At 41.1% G+C, this 22,935-nt stretch overlaps 1 protein-coding gene across 1 annotated transcript in view; it reads left to right on the plus strand.

Annotated features, from left to right (window-relative positions):
* Positions 1–22,935, plus strand: part of LCA5L (lebercilin LCA5 like) — a 35,317-nt gene that overhangs the window by 303 nt on the left and 12,079 nt on the right. The window contains exons 2-6 of the mRNA XM_034655541.1: positions 3,832–3,988; positions 14,361–14,591; positions 14,821–14,930; positions 18,744–19,258; positions 21,189–21,326. Coding sequence (XP_034511432.1) covers positions 14,371–14,591; positions 14,821–14,930; positions 18,744–19,258; positions 21,189–21,326 — 984 coding nt within the window. The 5' untranslated portion in view covers positions 3,832–3,988; positions 14,361–14,370. The remainder of the gene's footprint in view (positions 1–3,831; positions 3,989–14,360; positions 14,592–14,820; positions 14,931–18,743; positions 19,259–21,188; positions 21,327–22,935) is intronic.

Below are 22,935 nucleotides of genomic sequence, written 5' to 3' on the forward strand. Positions count from 1 at the left end.
CCACCCCCTGCCCCCACCCTGCTTTCTCAGCCTCCAGGCACGCCTGCACCAAAGCCTCTGCACAAGGGTCAGCCTTCTTGCTTTTTCAAATTGTCCATCCTGAATGCTGGTGAGAGTCCACTGTCTTCTCCAGTTAGTTTTTCCAAAGCCAGCAGTCCCACCAACTCCACAGAGTTGGTCATGTTTCTCGTAGATATAGCCCAGGTGAGCTTAGGCAAGATGGTTTCTGGGAGCATAAGTTACTTCTTCCACAGCATTTGAACTCCCCCTCCTCTTTGACTTTTTGCAATTTGTGATAGTGCATTTGATTTATATTCTAATAGCCTTGTCTTAGTCTCATTTTGATTCCTGATGTTTTTCCAGGTAATCTGTATGTCTCCCTTGTCTGCTATAACAAACACAAACTCAGTGGCTTAAAACAACACAAATCTACTCCCTTACAGTTCTGGGTATCAGAGTCTGAAATGAGTAAAATGAAGGTGTCAGCAGGGCTGGTTCCTTCCGGAGGCCCCAGGAGAGAATCCATTCCCTGGCCTTTTCCAGCTTCTAGAGAAGCCCGTATGTGGCCTGTGACCCCTTCCTCCATCTTCAAAGCCAGCAGCAAAGCGTCTTGTTCTGACTCTGCTTCCTGCATCACACTGCGTCTTCTGACCAGCTCTTCCGGGGTCCCCACCCTCCACAGGTCCTTGGGTTTACATCAGGCCCACATGGGGAATCTCCCCACCTCATAGACCTTCACCTGATCACTGCAAAGTCCCTTTTACTCTACAAAGACGTTCTGGCCACAGGGTCTAGGGATTCATGGGTTCTGGGGATTAGGACATCCTTGGGGTGGCCTGGGTGCCTTATTCAGCCTACACGGTACCAAATGCAAGTCTTATATCTTAAAAATGGGATTTTAACTCCTTTCACTATGGCAGGTGATGAGTAACCTTCAGATATTGATTAGAAAATGACCATCTCAGGGCACCTGGGTGTTGCAGTTGGTTAAGTGTCCAACTCTTGGTTTCGGCTCATGGCGTGATCTCAGGGTCCTGGGATCAAGCCCCATGTTGAACTCTTCTTCAGCATGGAGTCTGCTTGAGGTTCTCCCTCTCCCTTTGCCCCTCCTCCCATGCTCTAAAAAGAAAAGAAAATGAACATCTCTTAGGGTTTTTTACATATCCATACATGCAGAGATGTATTTCATTCTTTTATGTTTTACACTATGCATTAGCAGTATTATTATTGATCATAGTTATAATGATACATTATCCAATCCTTTAATTTTTTGCCATACTGATGGATTAAACTGGACTCTAATAGTTGTCGTTGGATTTTATTAATTAATTGAACATCTTTTTTTAAGATTTTATTTGTTATTTGGGAGAGAGAGAGCATGAGCAGGGGAAGGTGCAGAGGGAGACACAGGCTCCCCGCCAAACAGGGAGCCTGATGCGGGGCTCAATCCCAGGACCCTGGGATCACGACCCGAGCCAAAGGCGACACTAAACCAACTGAGCCACCCAGGTGCCCCTAATTGGACATCTCTTTATATATCCTTGGTTGTCTGTGTTTCTGCATTGTGCTTGTTCTGTAAAGTGTTCATATACTTTGCCCATTTTACTAATGCATTATTATTACACTTCTTTGTAAATTAAGGAAATTAGCTCTTTGTCATATGTCTTGAAAGTAGTTTTCGTATTTTCTATGTACCTTTCAACTTTGTGATTTTTTTTTTTGGTTGTACAGAAGCTTTAAGTTTTTGTGCAGCTGTTTTTATTATATCCTTTGGTGGTTTCTTTGTTTCCAGCATTTACATTTCTACTCCATCTGATACTTCCTTTAGTGTAAGGAATGCAATAAGGATTTGCTTTTGGTTTGGTTTCCAGATGTCTAGCCCATCTACCCTCCCATCATTTATTAAATGTCCGCTTTTCTCCACCTTTCTCTTACACTGGAATTCACTACGTATGTGCTTCTGTCTCTGAACTCTATTCCGGTACGTGGCTCTGTCTCTTCAAGCACTGGAATCAGGCTGTTTTATTGCCTGTTGCCGCCTTTTTTTTTTTTTTTAAGATTTTGTTTATTTATTTGACAGAGAGAGGGAACACAAGCAGGGGGAGTGGGAGAAGCAGGCTTCCCACTGAACAGGGAGCCTGATGTGGGGCTCGATTCCAGAACGCTGGGATCATGACCTGAGCTGAAGGCAGATGCTTAACGACTGAACCACTCAGGCGCCCCTGCCTGTAGCCTTTTATCTGTGTCTGACAGAGGTCATCCCTCCCTGTCATTCTTGTTCAGAATTCTTTTGGCTCTCCCATATTTATTTTTCCATAAGAATTTAGTGTCACGGGGCGCCTGGGTGGCACAGCGGTTAAGCGTCTGCCTTCGGCTCAGGGCTTGATCCTGACGTTATGGGATCGAGCCCCACATCAGGCTCTTCTGCTATGAGCCTGCTTCTTCCTCTCCCACTCCCCCTGCTTGTGTTCCCTCTCTCGCTGGCTGTCTCTATCTCTGTCGAATAAATAAATAAAATCTTTAAAAAAAAAAAAAAGAATTTAGTGTCACTTTGTCAAATTTCAAAAAAATTATTCTTGGAATTTTATTAGGACGATTTTGATTATGTAGATTAGAATAGGGGAAATTTACAACTTTATCATCCAGGTCCTTATATAAGAACACCATACGTCTGTCCACTTACATAAATCTTCTTTAAAATTTTCTGTATATTATTTGTATTAAACCTGTATCAGATGTTTTCAAATTCTTAGCTGATACAGAGTGGAATATTTTTATCTATTTTCTAAGTCATTTTCATTTGCATACAGAAAAGATTGATTGATTGATTTTTATATCCATTTGGTAACTATAAAACTGTTAATTTTTATTGATGTGCTTTATGTTATAGTGTTTTATAGGGTTTTGTAAGTGTACAATCATGCCATCTGCACATGATAATTTGCCTTTTCTTTCCAAATGTTTATACCTCTTATTTCTTTCTCACATATAATTTCTTTGGCTACCGCCTCCAAAACAGTATTCATTAACCGAAGTGATAGTGGGCATCCTTACCTTAATCCTTGCAGCAATGTCAGTTAATGTTTCACTATTAAGCAGGAGGCTAGCTTTTTTTTTTTTTTTAAAGATTTTATTGATTTATTTGACAGAGATAGAGACAGTCAGTGAGAGAGGGAACACAAGCAGGGGGAGTGGGAGGAAGAAGCAGGCTCATAGCAGAGGAGCCTGACGTGGGGCTCGATACCGGAACGCCGGGATCACGCCCTGAGCCGAAGGCAGAAGCTTAACCGCTGTGCCACCCAGGCGCCCCAGGAGGCTAGCTTTTAAGTGTGAGACGTGTATTTGTTTATTGTGTTGGGAAAGCATTCATTTAGGGTACTTAGGGCATCTTAAGTTGGGTCAGGAGTCATGAAAACTTTTGTGAGGAGTAATAGATATGGAGACAGGAATTAAGGAAGCATAGAAGCACCCTGACCATTAATTTATTTAATCAATATCTATTGAACGCTTATTATTTCCTGGGAACTCTTCTGGGCGCTGAGGATGTAGCAGTAGACAAAACAGTCCAAACACAGCAGTTGTGAAGCACACGATTCAGTGGGGCAGTCAGGCCGCAGATAAGTAAGTAAGTATAATATGTGTTGTATCAGATAATGAGCTGTGCTATAGGGAAAAATAAAGTGGGAAAGGAAGCAGCAAGTGTGGAAATATACAGCAATCCATAAAAACATGAGTACATGTAAGTTAATACTGATTCAAAATTTTTAACTTACTCTTCTGTGTAAATGTTTATTTGTGAGATCTTGACATTTTCCTTTTGTAATATTCTAGGTTTTTTTGAAATATATTCTTTCCTTAAAAAGAGATCAAAACATGTCAAAAAATACTGCCCTGGAAACCTCATAAATACTGCAGTGTGAAAAGCCCTCCGCTCAGAACATATAGTTGATCGTCACACAACTTAGGAACGTTTGCTAAAGGACAGCAGGTACGCGTTAATTCATTTTAAAACATTTTAGTGTATTTTTTTTTGTCTGCTTTTGCACGAAAGCAGAATTGATGACAACTGCACAAAAGTGTAGTTTCAGAATGGTTCAAATGTATATCTTGATCTTAAACATTCTTCTTTCTAATTCTATAATTAAACGAACATGATATACAAATTTATTGTTCTTCTAGGCAGCCATCCCTTTTCGTGGTGCATTCCAGAAAAGCATATCATCAACAGCATTGCATTTTTTCCATTTAAACAGTGTTTTTAATTGTGGGTTTTATTCCTGAGTCATCACAACAAAGAAACCACTGTAAACCTTATTACAATAGAAACAATGCAATTATGCTTCGAGGGCAATCAAACAGGCACTTTTATACTATAAACACTAGTCAGTGTTCAAAATATAAATGTTGCCAAAATCTGAACTCTACACCACCATAGACTGGTACAACAAAAACTAGTCAGCTTGCTCTGTAGTAAGATTAATAACTTAGTTACTAACTACTTATTTTTAAATCCTTGAAGGCAGAAGTTTGCCTTCCTCATAACCCCAGTGCCTGGTAGGTACTAAATAAATGTTCTTTGACTGAACATTTTAATCAGTTAGTTAATCAGTTAAGAACATTAGACGCTTGGCCTAAGATCTAGATTTTTCAATAATGCTCCACATAATCAAAAATCCATATATGTGGAGCCTGCATACATTTTTAATTGATAACATGAGGTATTGCCTAGTTATATTAATACAAAGACACTCGAAAACAGTTTCGTCAACTTAAAAGTGTATTTATAGACCTGATACTAGTCATCGACCCCATATTAACAGAGGAGTGAGAAAACTGATGTTTGACAGACTGCGTATTCCAGAGAGCTGCTTGATACATGCATTCACAGTACATCTCATTGCTGACTAGTAATAACAAAAATTGCACTTTATTTTACATTGTCCATGATGTCTCTCAGACATCAGTGTCATGAAAAAGAATGGAATTATCACAGGTGAACCAAAACAGACCCATATTCGGGTCCTATAGATAGAAATTGTAGAATAGTTCTGGGGTCCTGGGACTTCCAAAATTCTAAGAATGTTCTGTCTCTTTAGTGGTATCATTTATTTTAAGGTCAAGTAATTCTTTTGGTAACTGAACCAGCCTGAGAAAATATATCTGAGTGTATTCATTATTTATGCCTGTGTAACAAATGACCCAAAAACTTAACAGCTTTAAACAATAGTGTGGTTGGCCACCACTCCAAAAACTATTTTGATAAGATCATGATTTGATTAAAATTAATGGATTAGAGATAGAGAATATATGTTATTATATACATTTTTTTCAAAATTAAGTAAACATTCTAGAAAGCATCTGTTAACCTAAGTATACTGATTTGTTAAGCATAAAATCCTGTTCTCCCATGTTCTACAAGATCACTGTTGATTTTGTAACCTCCTATGGTAGATTCACACAGAAGTTTTCTGTTCTGTAAGTCTCTCTCCAGTTTTCAAATGAACACTCACTGGCTGGAAAAACAACAAACGTTTATTATCCTGTGAGTCAGGAATCTGGGCACAGCTGGGTTATTTGGCTCAGGATGTCTCTTAAAGCTGCAGTCAACCTGTCAGTTTGGGCTGCCGTAATTCCCACACTCATGGGGGTGGGGGGGTGCAGGGGAGGAGTTCCAAGCTTCCAAACTCACTCAAGTGGTTGGTGGTAGGGTTCTGTTTTCACAGCCTAGTCTACTGAGGGCCTCAGTTCCTCACTAGCTGTTAACTTGAGGCCTCAGTCTCTTGCCATATGTGGTTCTCCATGGGTCTGCTTACAACATGGCAGTTGGCTTCCATCAATGTAAGCAAATGAGAGAAAAAGAGAGAGTGATTAAGATAGAAGTCAGAGCCTTTTAGTTACCTCATCTTGAAAGTGACATCTAGGGGCGCCTCAGTGGCTCAGTTGTTTGAGCATCTGCCTTCAGCTCAGGTCATGATCCCAGGGTCCTGGGATCGAGCCCCACCTCGGGCTCCCTGCTCAGCAGGGAGTCTGCTTCTTCCTCTGCCCCTCCTCCTGCTAGTGCGCACGCTCTCTCTCTCTCTCTTTCTCAAATAAATAAAACCTTAAAGAAGAAAGAAAGAAAGAAAATGACATCTGAGTCACACTCAAGGGGAAGGGATTACACCAGGAAGTGGGAATCAGTGGGAGCCATCTTAGAAGCTACCATCCACACTGAGTACATTCCAAAGACAGCCTCAGAAACGTATGTGCTGACCCCCTTCTTCATCACTGGAGGTACTGGAATGCTCCAGTACTCTCTAGGGTCGGAAAAGTGACAATGTGGAGGAATCACCTGATAGTTTCGCGGCTGAATGAATGTCCGCAGTTAGGTGATCATTACCATTCAGCAGACAACAGGAAGGGTGCTGCCTGTGCCCTTTGATAACCAGTGAAGAGGCCTTATAGTCTTCCAGATAGTGCCGGACCGCCCTTTCCTAAAACCAATACAGTACCGACTGAATCTAAGGGAGCTTGAAGTGGTTCTTAGAGAAGGACTCAGGAATAGAACTGGTTGGGGAAATTAAAGCATAACTTCTTTGTTCTAGCATATAGTTCCTGCTTGTACTATACAAGGCAGATGTCCACTGCCTGAGCCTGGGTGGGAAAAGTGTTTTCCAGGTGGATATTCCCTAGGCTTTCAGCAGGAGCCCCAAATGGACTTCTCTCATTTCCTAACTCTCTCTGCTTCCCCCCTTTATCTATTCTCTCTCTCTAGATAACTTCTCTCTTCCCACTTTTCCCTCAAGATTTGCCCTACTTCCCTAGATAAATAACAAATAGAAGGAAAAACCTACAGTATCATCATACTTAATGGTGAAAGACTGGACGCTTTCCTTCTCAAATCCAAAACAAGACAAGGACATCAACTCCTACCAACACTTGTATTCAACATTGTCCTGGAGATTCTGGCCAACCAATCAGGCAAGGAAAAGAAATGAAAGGGTCCATGTTAAGAAAGGAGAATTCAACTCTCTTTATTTACAGATGACATCATTATCTGTGATAGAATCTACCAAAAACTACTAGAACCAATAAACAAGGTTACACGATGCAATATCGATATGCAAATATCAACTGTATTTCTATATACCAGCAGCAAACAATTGGAAATTGAAATTAAAAGGTAATACCTTTTACCAGTATAATAGCAGTTATCATCAAAAATATGAAATTCTTAGGGATAAATCTGAAAAAATATCTGATAATAGCAGTTATCATCAAAAATATGAAATTCTTAGGGATAAATCTGAAAAAAAGATGTAAGAGATCTGTGCACCAAAAACAACAAAATGTTGCTGAGATTAAGTAAAGATGGCCTAATGAGCCAGAAGTGTGCCTTATCCATGGGTGGAAGGCTCAATTTTGTCAAGGTGTCTGTTCTCTGTGAATTTATCTATGGACTCAACATGATCCCAGTGGCAATCCCACTAGACTTTTTGAAAGAATTGACAAGCTGATTCTAACATTCCCATGGCAACTCAGAGGACCTGAATAGAATAGCCAAACAACTTGGGAAAGAAAGAACAGAGTTGGAGGACTATCGCATTTCAAGGTTCATTATAAAGCTACAGTAACCAAAGCGTGTGGTACCCGTGTAAAGGTAGAGGACTAGATGAGCAGAGCAGAAGAGAGAGCACAGAGATGCACCCGCATACGGGCAGCTCGGTTATAAAGATGCAGACGCAGTTCAGTGGAAAGCGTTGGGTTTCAAGAAATGGTGCTGGAACAATTGATATCCTTATACAAAAAAATTAATTTTGATCAATTTCTGATCCATAATAATTAACTCGAGATGGGTCAAAGTAAAACAAAACTATAAAATTTCTGGGAGAAAATCTCTGTGGTCTCAGGTTATGTAAAAATTCTTAGCTGCAACACCAGCAGGATCATTCTTAAAAGAACAAATTGGTAATTGGGTTTCATCAAAATTAAAAACATCTGCAGAAACTTTTAAGGGAATGAAAACACAAGCCACAGATTGGGAGAAAATCTTTGCAAACGTCTATCTAATAAAGGACTTAATGTCCAGAGTATAAAAGAGCTCTGAAAAGTCAACCATAAGAAAACAAACACCCAATTTAAAAACAGACAAAAGATTTGAACAGATATTCCATCCAATCCTGAAAAAAGAAAAAGAAGGATGGCAAATATGCACATGAAAAGATGTGCAATATCATTGGTCATTTAGGAAATGCAAATGAAAGCCACACGGGACATCACTAAACAGACCTACTAGGTTTTTAAAAAGAGTGACCACATCAAGCGTCAGCAGGGATATGGAGCAGCGGGAACTCTTATACACTGCTGATGGCAATGCAAAATGGTACGGCCACATTGGAAAACCGTTTGGCAGTTTCTTAAGAACTTCAACATATATTTACCATATGCTCCAGCCATTCCGCTCCAGGGTATTCACCCCAAAGGAAAGAAATCCTATGTCCATATGTAAGACTTATGTATCAATGTTCATAGCAATTTTATCTGTAATAGGCAAACAAGAGCAGAAAGTCCGTCAGCAGGTGAATGAGCAAACAAATTGTGGTAGACGTCAGACAACTGGATAGTACTCAGCAATTTAAAAAAAGAATGAACTCTTGATACACCAAGTAACTTGGATGAATCTCAAAATAATGATGCTGAGTTAAAGAAGCCAAACCCAATACAAAGTGTATGATCCCATTGTATAAAACTGCAGAAAATACAAACGTTTGGTGACAAAATACAGCCAGTGGTTGTCTGGGCTGAGGGTAGGGAGCAGGGAGCCTCAGGGCAGAGGAACGACCCAGGGGTCCAGGGAAACTTCTGGAGACGATGGATGTGTCGACTCTCTGGATGATGGTGTTCGTCTCACAAGTATATACACGTCTATAGTGATCAAATCGGACACTTAAAATATGTGCAGTAATCATATGTCATTTGCATACTGTATTTCTATATATTCAATAAAAGAGGTTTTTAAAAAAAAATGTATCCCAATGGCTTAGGAATTTGTTTTCTTCTAAAATATATGCTCTCGGTAAGGCAAATACGTTGACCTGTTGGATGCATTAAAAATTATCATTTAAATGTCGGTGAATCACCTACTAAACTCATTAAAGTGTTGGTACCCTTGTTACTGAACTGCTTAATATGAAACTATCTGAGCCCCATTTTTCTTACAACCTGTTTTTGTCCAGGACTGCTATTAATACTAAGAACAATTGTCTTTGTTTGTTACGGCAGAAAGAAGCACGTCAGGTTTCCCTAAAAGCTGATGTTAGTAACACTGACATTAATGAGTTCTAGTAAACCCCTGGACCAGCCAGGTCATGTCCTGGCCTCACCAGGTTGTCAACATACTGTCGCAAAAGAATATAGCACTATGTAAAGCATTTATGATAACTTTTAAGTTTAATAAATTCCAAAACAATTAACATCTTAATGATATGGATTGAAATTATAGTTTGTGTTTACATCAGGCCCACATGGGGAATCTCCCCACCTCAGGGCCCTTCACCTGATCACTGCAAAGTCCCTTTTACTACATAAACTATTTGTGCCTTTTTAATTACGAGACAGTGATAGATCAATGAACCCAAAAATTAATCTGAAGTTACTTATGTTTTTTCCAGTGAAATAGATTAGGTTACAATAATGACCAACGGTAGAGCGACTGTGCCTCATTCCATGTACTATATATATGTATTAAAAACAAGCTGACAGTAGTACATCCACTAGATAATTGGTGACGATAAAGAATTTTCTATCCACCCACCACACACACACATGCACATGTACACAAAAACATTTCTTTATAGTAAGACCACATTTTGCCCCATCCTATGGAAACTGTTGCATTAGATGAATTAGTGAGCAGGAAAGATTATGGACAATTTGGCTAATGCACATCTTCTCACTGGGACGTTTTTAATTATGTGTGATTTTTTCCAAGCATTTTAAAGGAGCTACAATTACTGCTGCCTAGTATAGAGACCTTGCAAAATAGACCCACAGGAGACAGCATACAATGGGACAATTTAGCCATCAACAGAGGCTTATGGTTCTTGCAAAGCTGTATGAGGAGGGCAATAATGCCTTCAGATGCACCTTCTTTTTTTACAGCTAAGCCTATCCAGCCTTCCATTAGGGTTCATTTTCATCTGGTAGAATTGTTTGAAGAGTGACGTTGTTCACTACATCAAAAACTAATGATGTACCATACAATGGCTAACTGAACATAATTTTTAAAAAATAATAATTTTTTTAAAGTGAGGTGGTTTATAGATATTAAGGCTTATTTGGCTCTGGTGGAGTTCCAAGATAATTTTTTCCTTTTTTTTTCCCTGTAATGTCAATGTTAAACAAAGAGACCAGGATGGCTAGCTCTCTGCTATCTCAGACATGGGGCAATCAAAGCTCATTTTAGCCCTATGTGAACATGTGATTCAGAGGGAAAAAAATTTTTTTAACGTAGATGGAGTAGAGTATAAGCACATCAGAATGGAAAAGAACACTCCTCCACCCTAACCTTATATTCATCATCTCCCTGTTCCTGCCGTGTCAGATTCTAAGTGAGTTGTACTGATTAATCTGAAAGATTAAGGGATGAGTGATAATTTCTAATATAGTCTCAGATTTGGGACTCAGGACTACAGGTAAAACTTGAAAAGCTGAATAGTGAGTTTTTCCCATAGGCTTATCACAGGGTTTGACATAACATTTTAAGGTTGCAGTGATAAACAGGTTGAGTCAAATTATGTCCATTTGGGGTCAAGTATATGGTTTAAGTGAAAAAGAATTTTCAAGGCCAACAGACCTGGATTCAAAACTCAGTTCTCCCACACTCGCTTTGTGACCTTGGACGGGTTACTTCTGAGCCTCAGTGTGCTCGTCTGTAGAATAGGGTTACTAATGCCCATTCCGCAGGACTGTCGTCATGACGAAGCGAGCTACTGTACGTAAGCTCCTACCTCTGTGCTTGGCGTACAGTATATGGCAGTGATGGTGGTGATCACGATTCAAGCGTTTACAAATACTGGTTGCGTGGCGGCCGTCCGCTAGGCCTGAAGTTACAACAGCAACAAGACAGTCTCTATATTCAGGGAGTTTTCAGTCAAGTAGCACTAGTCAAGCAATTGTTCCCAGTAAAATAGTCAATGGGGAAAGAGACTGACTCATGGTTGCCTCCCTCACATAAAGACACGGTCAGTGCCCTGGAGAGTCCTGGCCTTTGTCCTAGAATTACTCTTCCAAGAGGGAACCAGTATTCGTTGATTGCATACTACGTGATAGGTATTCACAAACACTGTCTCATTTCTCCCTATAATAACCCCATGGAAGCAGCGTTGTTATTCACAGTGAATAGATGGCCAAGACCACCTAACTAATGGACAGTCAGGTTCAAACCCACGTCGGTCTGCCTTCAAAGTGTCCCCTTCGACTGGCACACCCCCACTCTTGTAGCTGTTGGACAATTTGTGACTGTAAGTGAAACACACTCTTGAGTTAAGCCTGTATCCTACAATGCTGGGATGGCTTTCTCAAAGGAGTGTTCTGAGGAAGGAGGTGGGAGTTTTTATAGAGGCTTTTGCAGGAGAGGTCAGCCAAGAACAATTGGTCAAAAACAAATTCTTCTCACAGACTAACAACCATTAGCTTCTCACAGTGATGTGGATTTATCAAAATGGAGGGGAGGAAATTAGGAGCTAAAGTCATGAGCAAGAAGGGGTGAGGAGGAACCCTTCCCAGGGACAAGGACAGGCAAGCCTGTGAGGGCCACAGCGGAACATTTTTGGTCCTTTGGGATCTCATACACCAACATCTCTGTCTTTTCTTAATCCACTTGCCAAGGTTCAAAAGTAAGGATTTTGCCTGTGGGTCTGTCCACTGTTACATGGCAGAACGGGTCTGGAAAGATCGATTCTTTGCCTTACGATCTGTGATGCTACCACCAGCATGCTGTATGCTGTTGTGATCCTTAATGAAAAGATTCCTGACTCTGAAGGGGGAAAACCTGAACAGTTGCTTCACCCGTCTGAGCCTGTCCCCTTCACGCGGCCGGAAGGGTCTGATGGCAGCTAACTTCTCTTTTGCTTTCCTGATAAAACCGAAGGATTGGGGGTATTGAGTGAATAGAAAATAACCCTTGTAAAGACCGTGGGAGATGAGCTCCTTTGCTGTGAGCACGCTGACCTAACAGGTCCTCAGAGCAGCGGGCGGTAGGGAGCAGAGCCCTCAGCCGTGTACCTGGAGTTAGTGCTCCGGAGGGCCCACGTGGGGGGCCTGCTTGTGTTTGATTTCATATTCTTTCCATTTTAAATTCTCACTTCAGACAACTAGGGCTTATCAACAGTATCCAAAGTTTGCGTACAGGGGCGCCCGGCTGGCTCAGTCAGTGGGGCACGCGACTCTCACGTGACTCTCAATCTCAGGGCTGTGACTTCGAGCCCCGAGTTGGCCATAGAGATTACTTAAGAAAAAAAGCTTGCATACATTGGAATCCCGCTTTCTAAATTACCGAGGATCCGGGCTATGTGAGGAGCTGTGTGTAGTAGCTGTCCTGAGCTGTCTTGGAGCTGGACTCCTGTACCTCTGAGAGTTAACTTTTGTGTTCTTGGGGAGTGTGCATTTAACTGTGGGCTGTCCTCTCTCCCAGCACCCTTCGATCAAACAAGAAGGATGGAGTATTGCGGACCTTGTGGGGCGTGTGTGGGAGAGTTTGTGTGAGAGACACTGTCATCCAGCCTTGTTTGTCACACAGATTACGCAGCTCAGTCAAGTTCAATACTACTGCCGAGGCTCTATACCAAGAATTTAAAAATAAAGTGGAAGTAAAATACAGTAACTTATTTTTCACCGACTGTTAATTAAGCAGGGTGCTAGGAGCAAAGTGCCAAGGAGTTATTTTAGCTACCTGGACCCCTGGAGCAATGTGTGAAAGTTGCTTTGGGGAGTAATTCACTGAACTAAAACATTCCTGATCTAAACATTCCCGAAGAACTGCTATGTTTACATCACCTTGTGCCGTGCTCAATTCGAATCAGATCAACCCGAAATAAAAGTGACTCTGTCTGGGTCTTAATTAAATTAAGTTATTCAGCCATGGACTTCGGTTACAAGGACTTTGGACTATGCAGGATCTTTTGTCCCTGATGAGAAATTAGGTTCACATCACCAAATTTCATTTTATCTTTAGTTTTTAAGCACATCTCTTTGAAGTCTGCTTTACTTTATTGTTGCTTAATTCCCAAGTAAGATTTTGCTTTTTCACATTGAATAAATTTGTAATAATTAGACAAACCTAGTTTGTCTAATTAGACAGACAAATTTCAGTCTTTGTGTAGCTGCAAATACAGTCAACTCTTTATTAAACAAATGTGGACTTTCCATTGGATGGGTTGTCTTCAAAAACCTTCCAACACTTGGATGATTTTTCCATGCAAATCGGAATGTTTTTCAGGGCGCCTGGGTGGCTCAGTCTTGGGTGTCTGCCTTCGGCTCAGAGCATGGTCCTAGGGTCCTGGGATCGATCCCCGCATCAGGCTCCTCCACTGGGAGTCTGCTTCTTCCTCTCCCACTCCCCCTGCTTGTGTTCCCTCTCTCGCTGGCTGTCTCTTTCTGTCAAATAAATAAATAAAATATTTTTTTTAAAAATCACATGTTTTTCTGACTTGCTTCTGTCATCATGTAGCATATAATTAGGGAAGTCATATTCATGTTATTATAACAGTCAAAATGAAGCACAGAAAGGAATGCAAATTTTTAAATTAAAATATAAAATATAAAAAGCCTTATAATCATGAATCAAGAGTACATCCCTGGGACCCACTATTACTCTTAATTTTAGAATGAATACAAACTCTGGAGAACTCGTAGATTGATTAGTTGTATTCTATACTATATGTTTAATCTCAAAAGTGTGATTTCATCGCTAATAAATAAAAGTATGTGCATCCCCACAAACACGACTTTCCTAAGTGTTGCACTTCATACCGGCCACCCACACTTACACTCCTGTCATTTTCTTCAAGGCAAAAAATGTCAGCGTTCTTAGAGCACGAGGTTGTAATTCACTAATTCATAAATTGTTGTCATTGTTGTTCTCTGATGTGAACTTTATCTTCCATTACCTGTGAGCATAATCTCACCAAAGTTTGGTCTCAGGGGTCTTATATATTATGTGGAGAAAACAAAAAAGCCAAACTGAGGTTTTTCCAGAAAATAACTTCAAAGGAATGTGTTGTCTCCCTTTCCTAGTCCTCCATTTATAGTTAAATATAATAAAGCGTAAGTTCATTTTAATGTCAGTAGCTGTAAATCTAAAAACACTTTTCTTCTGTCAGGTTGTTTACTATGTCTCTGGCTGGCCCAGCAGAAACAGACATAGCCAGGCAGCTCCCCGGTGTGGCATTAGGACCCAGCAGGAAGGCCGCGGAGTGTGGGGGCAGCCTGGGCGCAGGTGACTGTCCCGGTGGCAGTCCCTGGCTCGCCTCCGATAGGAGTGTTGACTATAGCAGATCCCAGTGTTCCTGCAGAAGTTTAAGTTCTCGCTGTGATTACTCAGAAGACTTTCTCTCTGAATGTTCCNAGCCTATGTTCAAATATCCCTGAATGTCTAATAAGTATTTTTATGTAGATTTCTTTCCAAATAAGGAAACAAAAAGGTTAAGATATTGAAGTTGATTGAACTAGTTAATCACTTCTTTTTTTTTAATTTTATTTTATTATATTGTGTTAATCACCATACAGTACATCCCCAGATTCCGATGTAAAGTTTGATGCTTCATTAAGAAAAAAATAATAANCTGAATGTTCAGAAACCACTCTTAATAGAAATTATTTAGAGAAGCCTGTGATAAAAGAAAAAAAGGATGAGAAGAAAAAGTACGTTTCTAAAATCTCCCAATCTAAAGGTAAGAAGCAACACTTCCCAAGCAAGACCAAGTTTCCGTTTCTAATGACACTGTTAATTTAATGCGCTAGAATTTGAAGGAGTCCACATCCCGTTTTCTTGTCCTCCCATATTTCAAACGCGTATGCAGAAGTGAACTTTTATAGAAGGAATTGGGAAATAGAGAAATTAAGAATCATGACAAGGCGGCAGGAAGTTAGGCTGAAATGTGAAGCCTAGCCCTCTTGCCCGATTTACCCTCCTGGAGCCCACTAGTGAGGTCGGTTCCGTTTTTAGTTAAGAGGTGGCCTCGTTACAGATACTTGGATCTCACTGGCTTCTTGTCTTTCATCTCAGCTGAAGAACCAAGGTTTGACTTGCTAATGACATGTAAAAACCCGTTTCAGCACCCCAGGAAGATGGGCTTCAAGTCCGGTGAGGCAAAGATCATCCTTTGAAATAGGGGTGGTTCCAAAAACTGTTACTACTGTCATTCCCTCGTGGACTGTAAGAGCACAACACCATCCGTTCCTAACTGTCCAAACTTGAAGGAGCCTTGTGATATCCCTCGTCTCGCTCCCTGCCTCCCTGTGCTACTGCTGGGTCATCTAGAACCTTCAGGTCCCCTTCCTCCGAGCTGTAGGTAGGGATTCTTAATCTAAGACCTATGTCTGTGGGCTGCATGAAAATCTGCATTTTTTGTGTCTATTTGCATTTGTGAACTTTTCTAGGGAGAAGGACCCATAAGCTCCTACCAGATTCTCAAAAGGCAGAAAGCCCCTTTTCCAGAGAGGTGGGAGCCTTATACTCATAGGCAAGGACCGGGGTAGGAAATGAAAAGTCCAGTTCCTTCCTCTCACGTGGGACTCTGTCGAAAGAAGTCTCTTTGTGGCATTTGGAAGAGAGTATCACAACGGAACCCGTGTTGTGATTAGGCTCCAAGGTTACAATTTCTTATCCACATTTGTAATTTACAAAACTCTGAAAATCAAACATTTTCTATATCTTTGGCACCTAAACTGATTCGGCAACAAAAACCTGATTTGAACTAACATGAGACTGATTTTTATTTATTTCACTTAGTGTGAATAGTCCTATATTTCACAAAAATATTCTTTGAAGTGTGTCGTCCCCAACCCTACTGGGAGTACTGTGGAAAATACTGTACATGCACCAAATAATAATAATGATGATTCAGAAGCAGTCCGGCCCCAAGGTTTTATGATGGGGATCGTGGCTCTATATGCTACATTTTATATTGATTCTGCACTTCTGGGGGGCTGCATGAAAGGCAGTTAGCATTTATAGAACTGTTTCTGCAGGAACTGCACTTTGGGTTCTAAGTGACTGATAATCTAACTTTTAAAAATTGTTTCCTCATTTATTCTACAAATGTTTATTGAGTTTTATGCAAGATACCTGGTCCTAAATTGGGGCCAATTAATTTTGGTTACACCAAAATTAATTTGGTCACTTCATTAAGAGTAGTTCAGTCATTAGGCCAAATCTGCCTCATTGTATGAAATGAGAAATTGGAAGAGACCCTGAACTCCAGGAAACAAACTGAGGGTTGATGGAGGGGAGGGAGGGAGGGGGATGGGGTAAGTGGGGGGTGGGCATTAAGGAGGGCATGTGATATAATGAGCACTGGGTGTTCTATGCTATGTTATATGATCACTAAATTCTACCCCTGAAATTAATAATACACTATACATTAACTAAAAAACAAAAAAGAGAAAGAAATTGTAAATTTTGTCATTCTTACATGTGTAGGTTAGTGTAATGAGATACAAAATCATTAAAGACTAAACCCTGTTTCAACTTTCCATACCTTAATTAGTCTATAAGTATGCATAATGTGTATAGCATGAATTTATTCTATATCAAACACAAGTGGTATATCAACCTTCTAAAGCAAACAAGTCTGGTTCATCCTCCCCCAAACACCCACTAGGGTAGGCAAAAAATTCAATCTCAGGCATATTTGGGGGTGACCTTACACAGACAAAAACATTGGGGAAGGGCTTCTGGTCCTTCACTCTCATCACTTATGTGCTCCTTGTCCAAGCACATTGATCACTAAGGGGCTGACACCTCCTGTTTTCAAAGTACCCACGCCCTGTATGCACACCTCATCCTGGGGCCTTGGCCCAGGTGCTCCCTGGCCACAGGGATTAGTGCCAGGCACCCACTCACGCCGACTCTGCCCTCCCATCACTTGAGCACAGCACGAGACAGGGACAGAGAACCCACCATCCCTCATCCTTCTAGTCCCAGGGAAATCCCTCTCTCCTCCAGGTCACACCATCCAAGAGATGTAAAACATTATAAGTTGGGAGTCAGGCTTCAGTCATGCTGGACATGGTGTAGGACATGACAGCCCCCACCCACCCCTGTTGTAATCCAGCCCGATCCACACTGCCTGGGTCTGGGGCTCCCCCAGCCAGCGCCAAGGCATTGAAGTGCCTGGCCTTCTAGTAGGTGTCCTAGAGACTTGACTTCTGCTTTCCGATTTTCAGTGTGCTCAAAAACCTGTTCCAAAGCACCCAAATATCCAACCAGAGCCCTTACTAAATCGTCCCCAGTGGGAAAATAAAGACCTCTGGAGGCATAGTTGTAAAGACAGTCCATCAATTATTGATGATCGTTGTCACCCCTGCGTAGTCTGTCGTAGTCACGATTGAAATGCCTTACCCCGAAAGCATCCTCAGTTTCTGCTGGCTCACTTCCAGCGCGGGCAGAACCACCTTTCCCACCACCTATACCAAACATGTTAAGCCGAGTCTCAGATGATGTGTCCACACTTGGGCCAATAGCTTAAGGTTAGGACTCCAGTGACATTGGCCACTAAGTGCTTTCTCTCTCCAGGATGAAGACCATGTTTTTTTAGATCCTAGAATCTAGTTTCAGTCTCTCTCAGAATGCAGATATAGTAGTATGAACACACGCATGTGCAGCGTGCACATACGTGGACATAAATGTCACACAAGTGCACATACATACGGGACCTGGGTTCTGTCTCCCACTTCCCGGCTGTGCACCCATCAGTCAGTGACTTCACGAAGCATCAGTTTGCTCATCTGTAAAAGGGGATAATAACGCAGTGATGTGACATATACATTTGACACACTCAATTCAGTTATGTAAGCTTGGTGCTTACAAGCTGGGTGTAATATAGTTTAGATACATTTTGTTTAAAACAGACTTCTGAATATAAGCCAACTAACTACTGCCTTTAGAGCCCAGTCAAAGTAACAGGAAAAATGGTCTCTGTTGGATTTACTCAGAGTTGGAATATCCATATATTTCCTCTAAGCAGTTCAATGGCTTTCTAGGGGACTTTTGAATATAGGAGATCTTCATATATAACGCTGGACTGCAAGGTGACGCTCAAACCGCCTCATAACATATTATTGGAAGGATTATAGCGATGATCTACATAAAGCATTTAGTTCAATGCTTAACACACGGTAAGCCCTTAGTAAATGTTATCTCGTATTACGGTTTTTAGTGTAGCTTTAATAATAGAAATAAGTATAGATTTTCCAGTCAAAGAAGACCTGGTTTTCAGTCTATTCTATGTGACTTTGTGGTTGTATAACCTTGGACAAATGACTCACAGTCTTCAGCTGTTACATGGACTACTGCTGACCTTGAAGGACGTATTCTGCATACGCAATCCCTATCCTGGAGCGTGGCTACTCATGACATGTTCTTTCCCCTTCCAGTTTGCCTGTGTACGTGTGCGGGGTGGGGGCGAGGGGAACGCAAACGTGCATATCTGCGTATCTATATGTGTAGGACTAGTAACAAACTGAATTATCTGCTTACACAGGCCAGAAGGAAATCTCAGTTGAAAAAAAGCACAGCAGGAATGCACCACTTTTAAATTCCCAAAACACAATGATTACCCAAAGAAGAGATGCCATGACTCACCGCCTACTCTCAGCAAGGCTTCATAAGATTAAAGAGCTAAAAAACGAACTCGGTGATATCCACCGTAGACTGGAAGCCACAGTCATAGAAAACCAATTTTTGAAACACCTTCAGTTTAAGCACTTGAAAGCTATAGGGAAATATGAGAACTCACAAAATAATCTACCTCAGATTATGGCAAAACATCAGAACGAAGTCAAACATTTGAGGCAGCTACTTAGGAAATCCCAGGAAAAGGAAAGAAGTGCGTCCAGGAAACTTCGAGGAGCTGACAGTGAGCTGCTGAGGACTAAAGACGCCTTGCAGGCGCTGCAGAAACTTTCTGAAGACAAAAACCTTGCAGAGAGGGAGGAACTTACTCAAAGATTGTCTGTTCTTACAACAAAAACGGAGGCAAATGACAAAAAAATACAGGTCCGTATTTCAGAGGCCTAGAAATTGTAATGTTCCAAAACGAACATGGAGGAAGGTGCACATGCATGACGCTTGCCGCTGTGCAGTGAAGCATCGCCAGCTGCTTGGCTCACAGGCCACACCAGTGATGCTGTCTAAGGTTGGGGGGGTGGTCAGGGGCAGCGGAAAGGGAGATGGTCCTTCTGCGGTCTAGCGAGCTCATTCTGTGGCTGGGCTTGTTGATCTGGAAATGACAATTCTCCCAGCCTGTTCGTGTGCTGGAAAGGTTGGGTTGGGTGAAACCTTCTAGACTTCTATTTCAAACTGTTTATGAAAAGCCTACTTCCCTTTTAAAAACCTGCCCCCCGCATCTCTCCCACCCCTTTCCTCATATTCCCTGGTCAGCTGTCTTCTCAGCACCGCACAGACATTGTTGGGATGTTCCCAACAGAAGTGTTCCTGGGATGATGCTCCTGGGAACAGAGAGGGGAAAGGAACCAGAATCATTGCCATGAACACGTTGATCTTCCTGAATGATGCTTGGTCATCAAAGGCTCGGGGACTGCACTGTAAGGGATGATCTGGGAGAACACCCTGATTCTACTGAGAATTCTGCTGATTTCATGTTAGTTCTTGGTCTCTATAGACAAACATAAATTTTAACAATTGACTGCTTAATGCCTTATATGATGGTAAGAGGCCAATTTTTTTATGAATTTGAAATAAAAAGAAAATATCAAGTTCATTTCATCCCCTTTCTTTTATCAGTTATTTCCTCTTCGGTAAAATCCTCCTCTATTTTCAAAGAGCATTTTCTCCCATAAGATGGGTGTGTGAGCTGCAGAAAATGATAAGCAGCCTCATTTTCAGTCATGTAATTTATATACCAAATGGCTATTATTTCACTTTTTCCAGGTGATATTGGACCCATCTTAGCACGTGTCCGTCAGGGAAAAGTAAATGTATTTTTATCTCATCTACATATTTTTACATAGACATGTTAAGTAGTTCATGTTTTACATCTGTAACCAAAACCAAAAAGAATTCAAGAACTATTTTCTTACCAGATGTACTTGGTCATAAGGAAAACTTTGGTTGGTTGTCGGGCATTTGGTGGTTGGAGTAAACGTTTATGAGCCAAAACATATTTTTTTAACGTTAATAGTTTGGGGACTGGGATTTTTAGTGGTTATTTCATCCTTCTAGCTTACCATATCACCCCACTTTTCTTTAATGAGAAAGTATTAATACTATAACGGGGGAAAAAAGAAAGAAAGGGCCTTTTGGCCAACCCTCTGTCAAAGTCCAGACCAAAGAGGTTTGTGATAAAATTCTCATGCTGGAGAGGATGGAGAGGGGGTGCCCGCACCCCCGTGAGCCCTGGGTGCGGGTGGCCGCAGGGCTGGCAGAGATCTCCTGGTCTTAGAATTCTTTCCTCCTTGGGGGGCGGGGGGGGGTGAGTCCCTGCAGGAGCTTCCAGGGTCAGTGAGCCAAGACTCCAGCCCGCACGGCTGCCCTGCTGCTGGCCAGCCCTCCAGCGGCTGAGGCCTGACAGAGCTCCTGCATGCACATGCCACATTAGCAGCCCCCGCGGTGGCACAGCCACTTGGGTTGGGTTTTAAGGCATAGCATTGATTATATTCATTAATTTTTGAGAAATGTTCAAAAGTTGTTTGTATTTTTTTTCTTTTATCAAGTTCCAGAGATTCAAAATATATTGCTTTTCTAGAGCTGGGATCTGGGGTGTTTTGGCGTTTGTTTTTGTGCGTGTGGTTATATTTAGTTCTAATATATGTCCCCTGTAGCAACCATGCACTAAAATTGTATTAAAAATTCACATTTCTCAAAAATGCAATTAGTTCCATTGCAATTGGAAGGTTTTTTTGTTTCTTTGTTTTTTTAACAATACTACATTGGTTACAGAATAGTTGAAATATATTGCTGTTTTCAGAGCTTGGAAAAACAGCTGCGGTTGAACAACAGAGCCTTTAATCGGCAGCTGGCCATTGAGACCCGGAAGACGTTAGCAGCCCAAGCCTCTACGAAGACCCTGCAAATGGAAATAAAACGCCTTCAACAAAAACTTAAGGTACTTCTTTTAAAGCAAAATGTAACGAAAGTTGTGAAATTCTACTTCCCAAAATATCAGAGCTATTCTTTAAATTATTTAACTTCAAGCATCTATTTCTCAAAGTAACTTTTTTTCCCTATAACCATATGAACAGAGGATCTGAAATTACCAGGGTGAGTTCACTGAGCCTGGTGAATGTGTGCTGCAATGAGAGAGATTAAATCTCTACGCTATTCATTAGCAAAACTTCCTGTTAACATCTCATTCCCTCACATGAATGAATATGAGTGTGTTTTGTTATCTTTTTAATGGAACCTGAGGCTCCATGCTTAGCGTGTGGCGTCTGCTCGAGATTCTCTCTCTCCTCTGCCCCTTCTCCCACTCGCACTCTAAATTAATTAATTAATTAAATCTTTTAAAAAGAAAAAATAAACTGTGCTTTAAAGATGAGAATTAGGGCACCTGGGTGGCTCAGTTGGTTAAGCGTTTGCTTTTGGCTCAGGTCATGATCTCAGGGTCCTGGGATCAAGTCCCACATCAGGCTCTCTGCTCAGTGGGGGTCTGCTTCTCCCTTTCACTCTCTCTCTCTCTCAAATAAATAAATAAATAAATAAAATCTTTTACATATTAATCTCAATGTTTTGGACCTTGTTTGGAATCTGATTCAAGCAAACTTTTAAAAAAAAATTATAGGGGCGCCTGGGTGGCTCAGCGGTTAAGCGTCTGCCTTCAGCTCAGGGCGTGATCCCGGTGTTATGGGATCGAGCCCCACATCAGGCTCCTCTGCTATGAGCCTGCTTCTTCCTCTGCCACTCCCCCTGCTTGTGTTCCCTCTCTCGCTGGCTGTCTCTATCTCTGTCGAATAAATAAATAAAATCTTAAAAAAAAATTATAGAACACTTGGAAAAATGTGAAACAAACTGAATATTTGATATCACGGGATTATTATTGATTTTTTTTTTTTGGTAGGTGAAATGTTGATAGTGTGGTTAGGTTTTAAAAGGGATGCCTTGTCTGCTATAGATACACAGGGAAAGACTTTCGTATAAAATTATACGATGTCTAGGATTTGCTTCAAAATAATTCCCAGACAGGGAATGGATCAGAGATCAGAGAGAGTGGTGTGTAGAGAGAAACAGACAGGGCATGAGTTGTTCATTAGTGAATCTGGTTCCTTGGTTCATAGAGATTCACTGTACTATTTTCTCTACTTTTACATATTTTTTATATTTTTATAATAAAATCCTTTCAAAGGGAAAAATAAGAAAAATCACATATTTATGTATAAAAAAGAGTTGGAATAGATTAAGAAGATGGGCTAAATGCATGTTTTTCATCCCTTCCTGAACCAACCCCATGGAAATGACAGAAAACATATTTTTAAAACAATAACCCATAACCCCAGAAAGGATACCACAATTGTACCAGTACTGCCAAAGAATTTCTGGAAGATAAAAGGATCAAAAACAATTTTTTGGATTGGTGGAGAAACCAGACACAAATAATCACAACCTACATCACATTGCAGAAAAATTGCTGGTGAGGTACCAGGAACGGGAAGGGAAACCCCACGCTCAGAATCAGCACGGTGACCAGCAGGAGCAGAGCCTTGGGGCAGCCGTCTCCG

Source organism: Ailuropoda melanoleuca, chromosome 1 (assembly GCF_002007445.2).
Source record: "Ailuropoda melanoleuca isolate Jingjing chromosome 1, ASM200744v2, whole genome shotgun sequence".
Classification (NCBI taxonomy): Eukaryota; Metazoa; Chordata; class Mammalia; order Carnivora; family Ursidae; genus Ailuropoda; species Ailuropoda melanoleuca.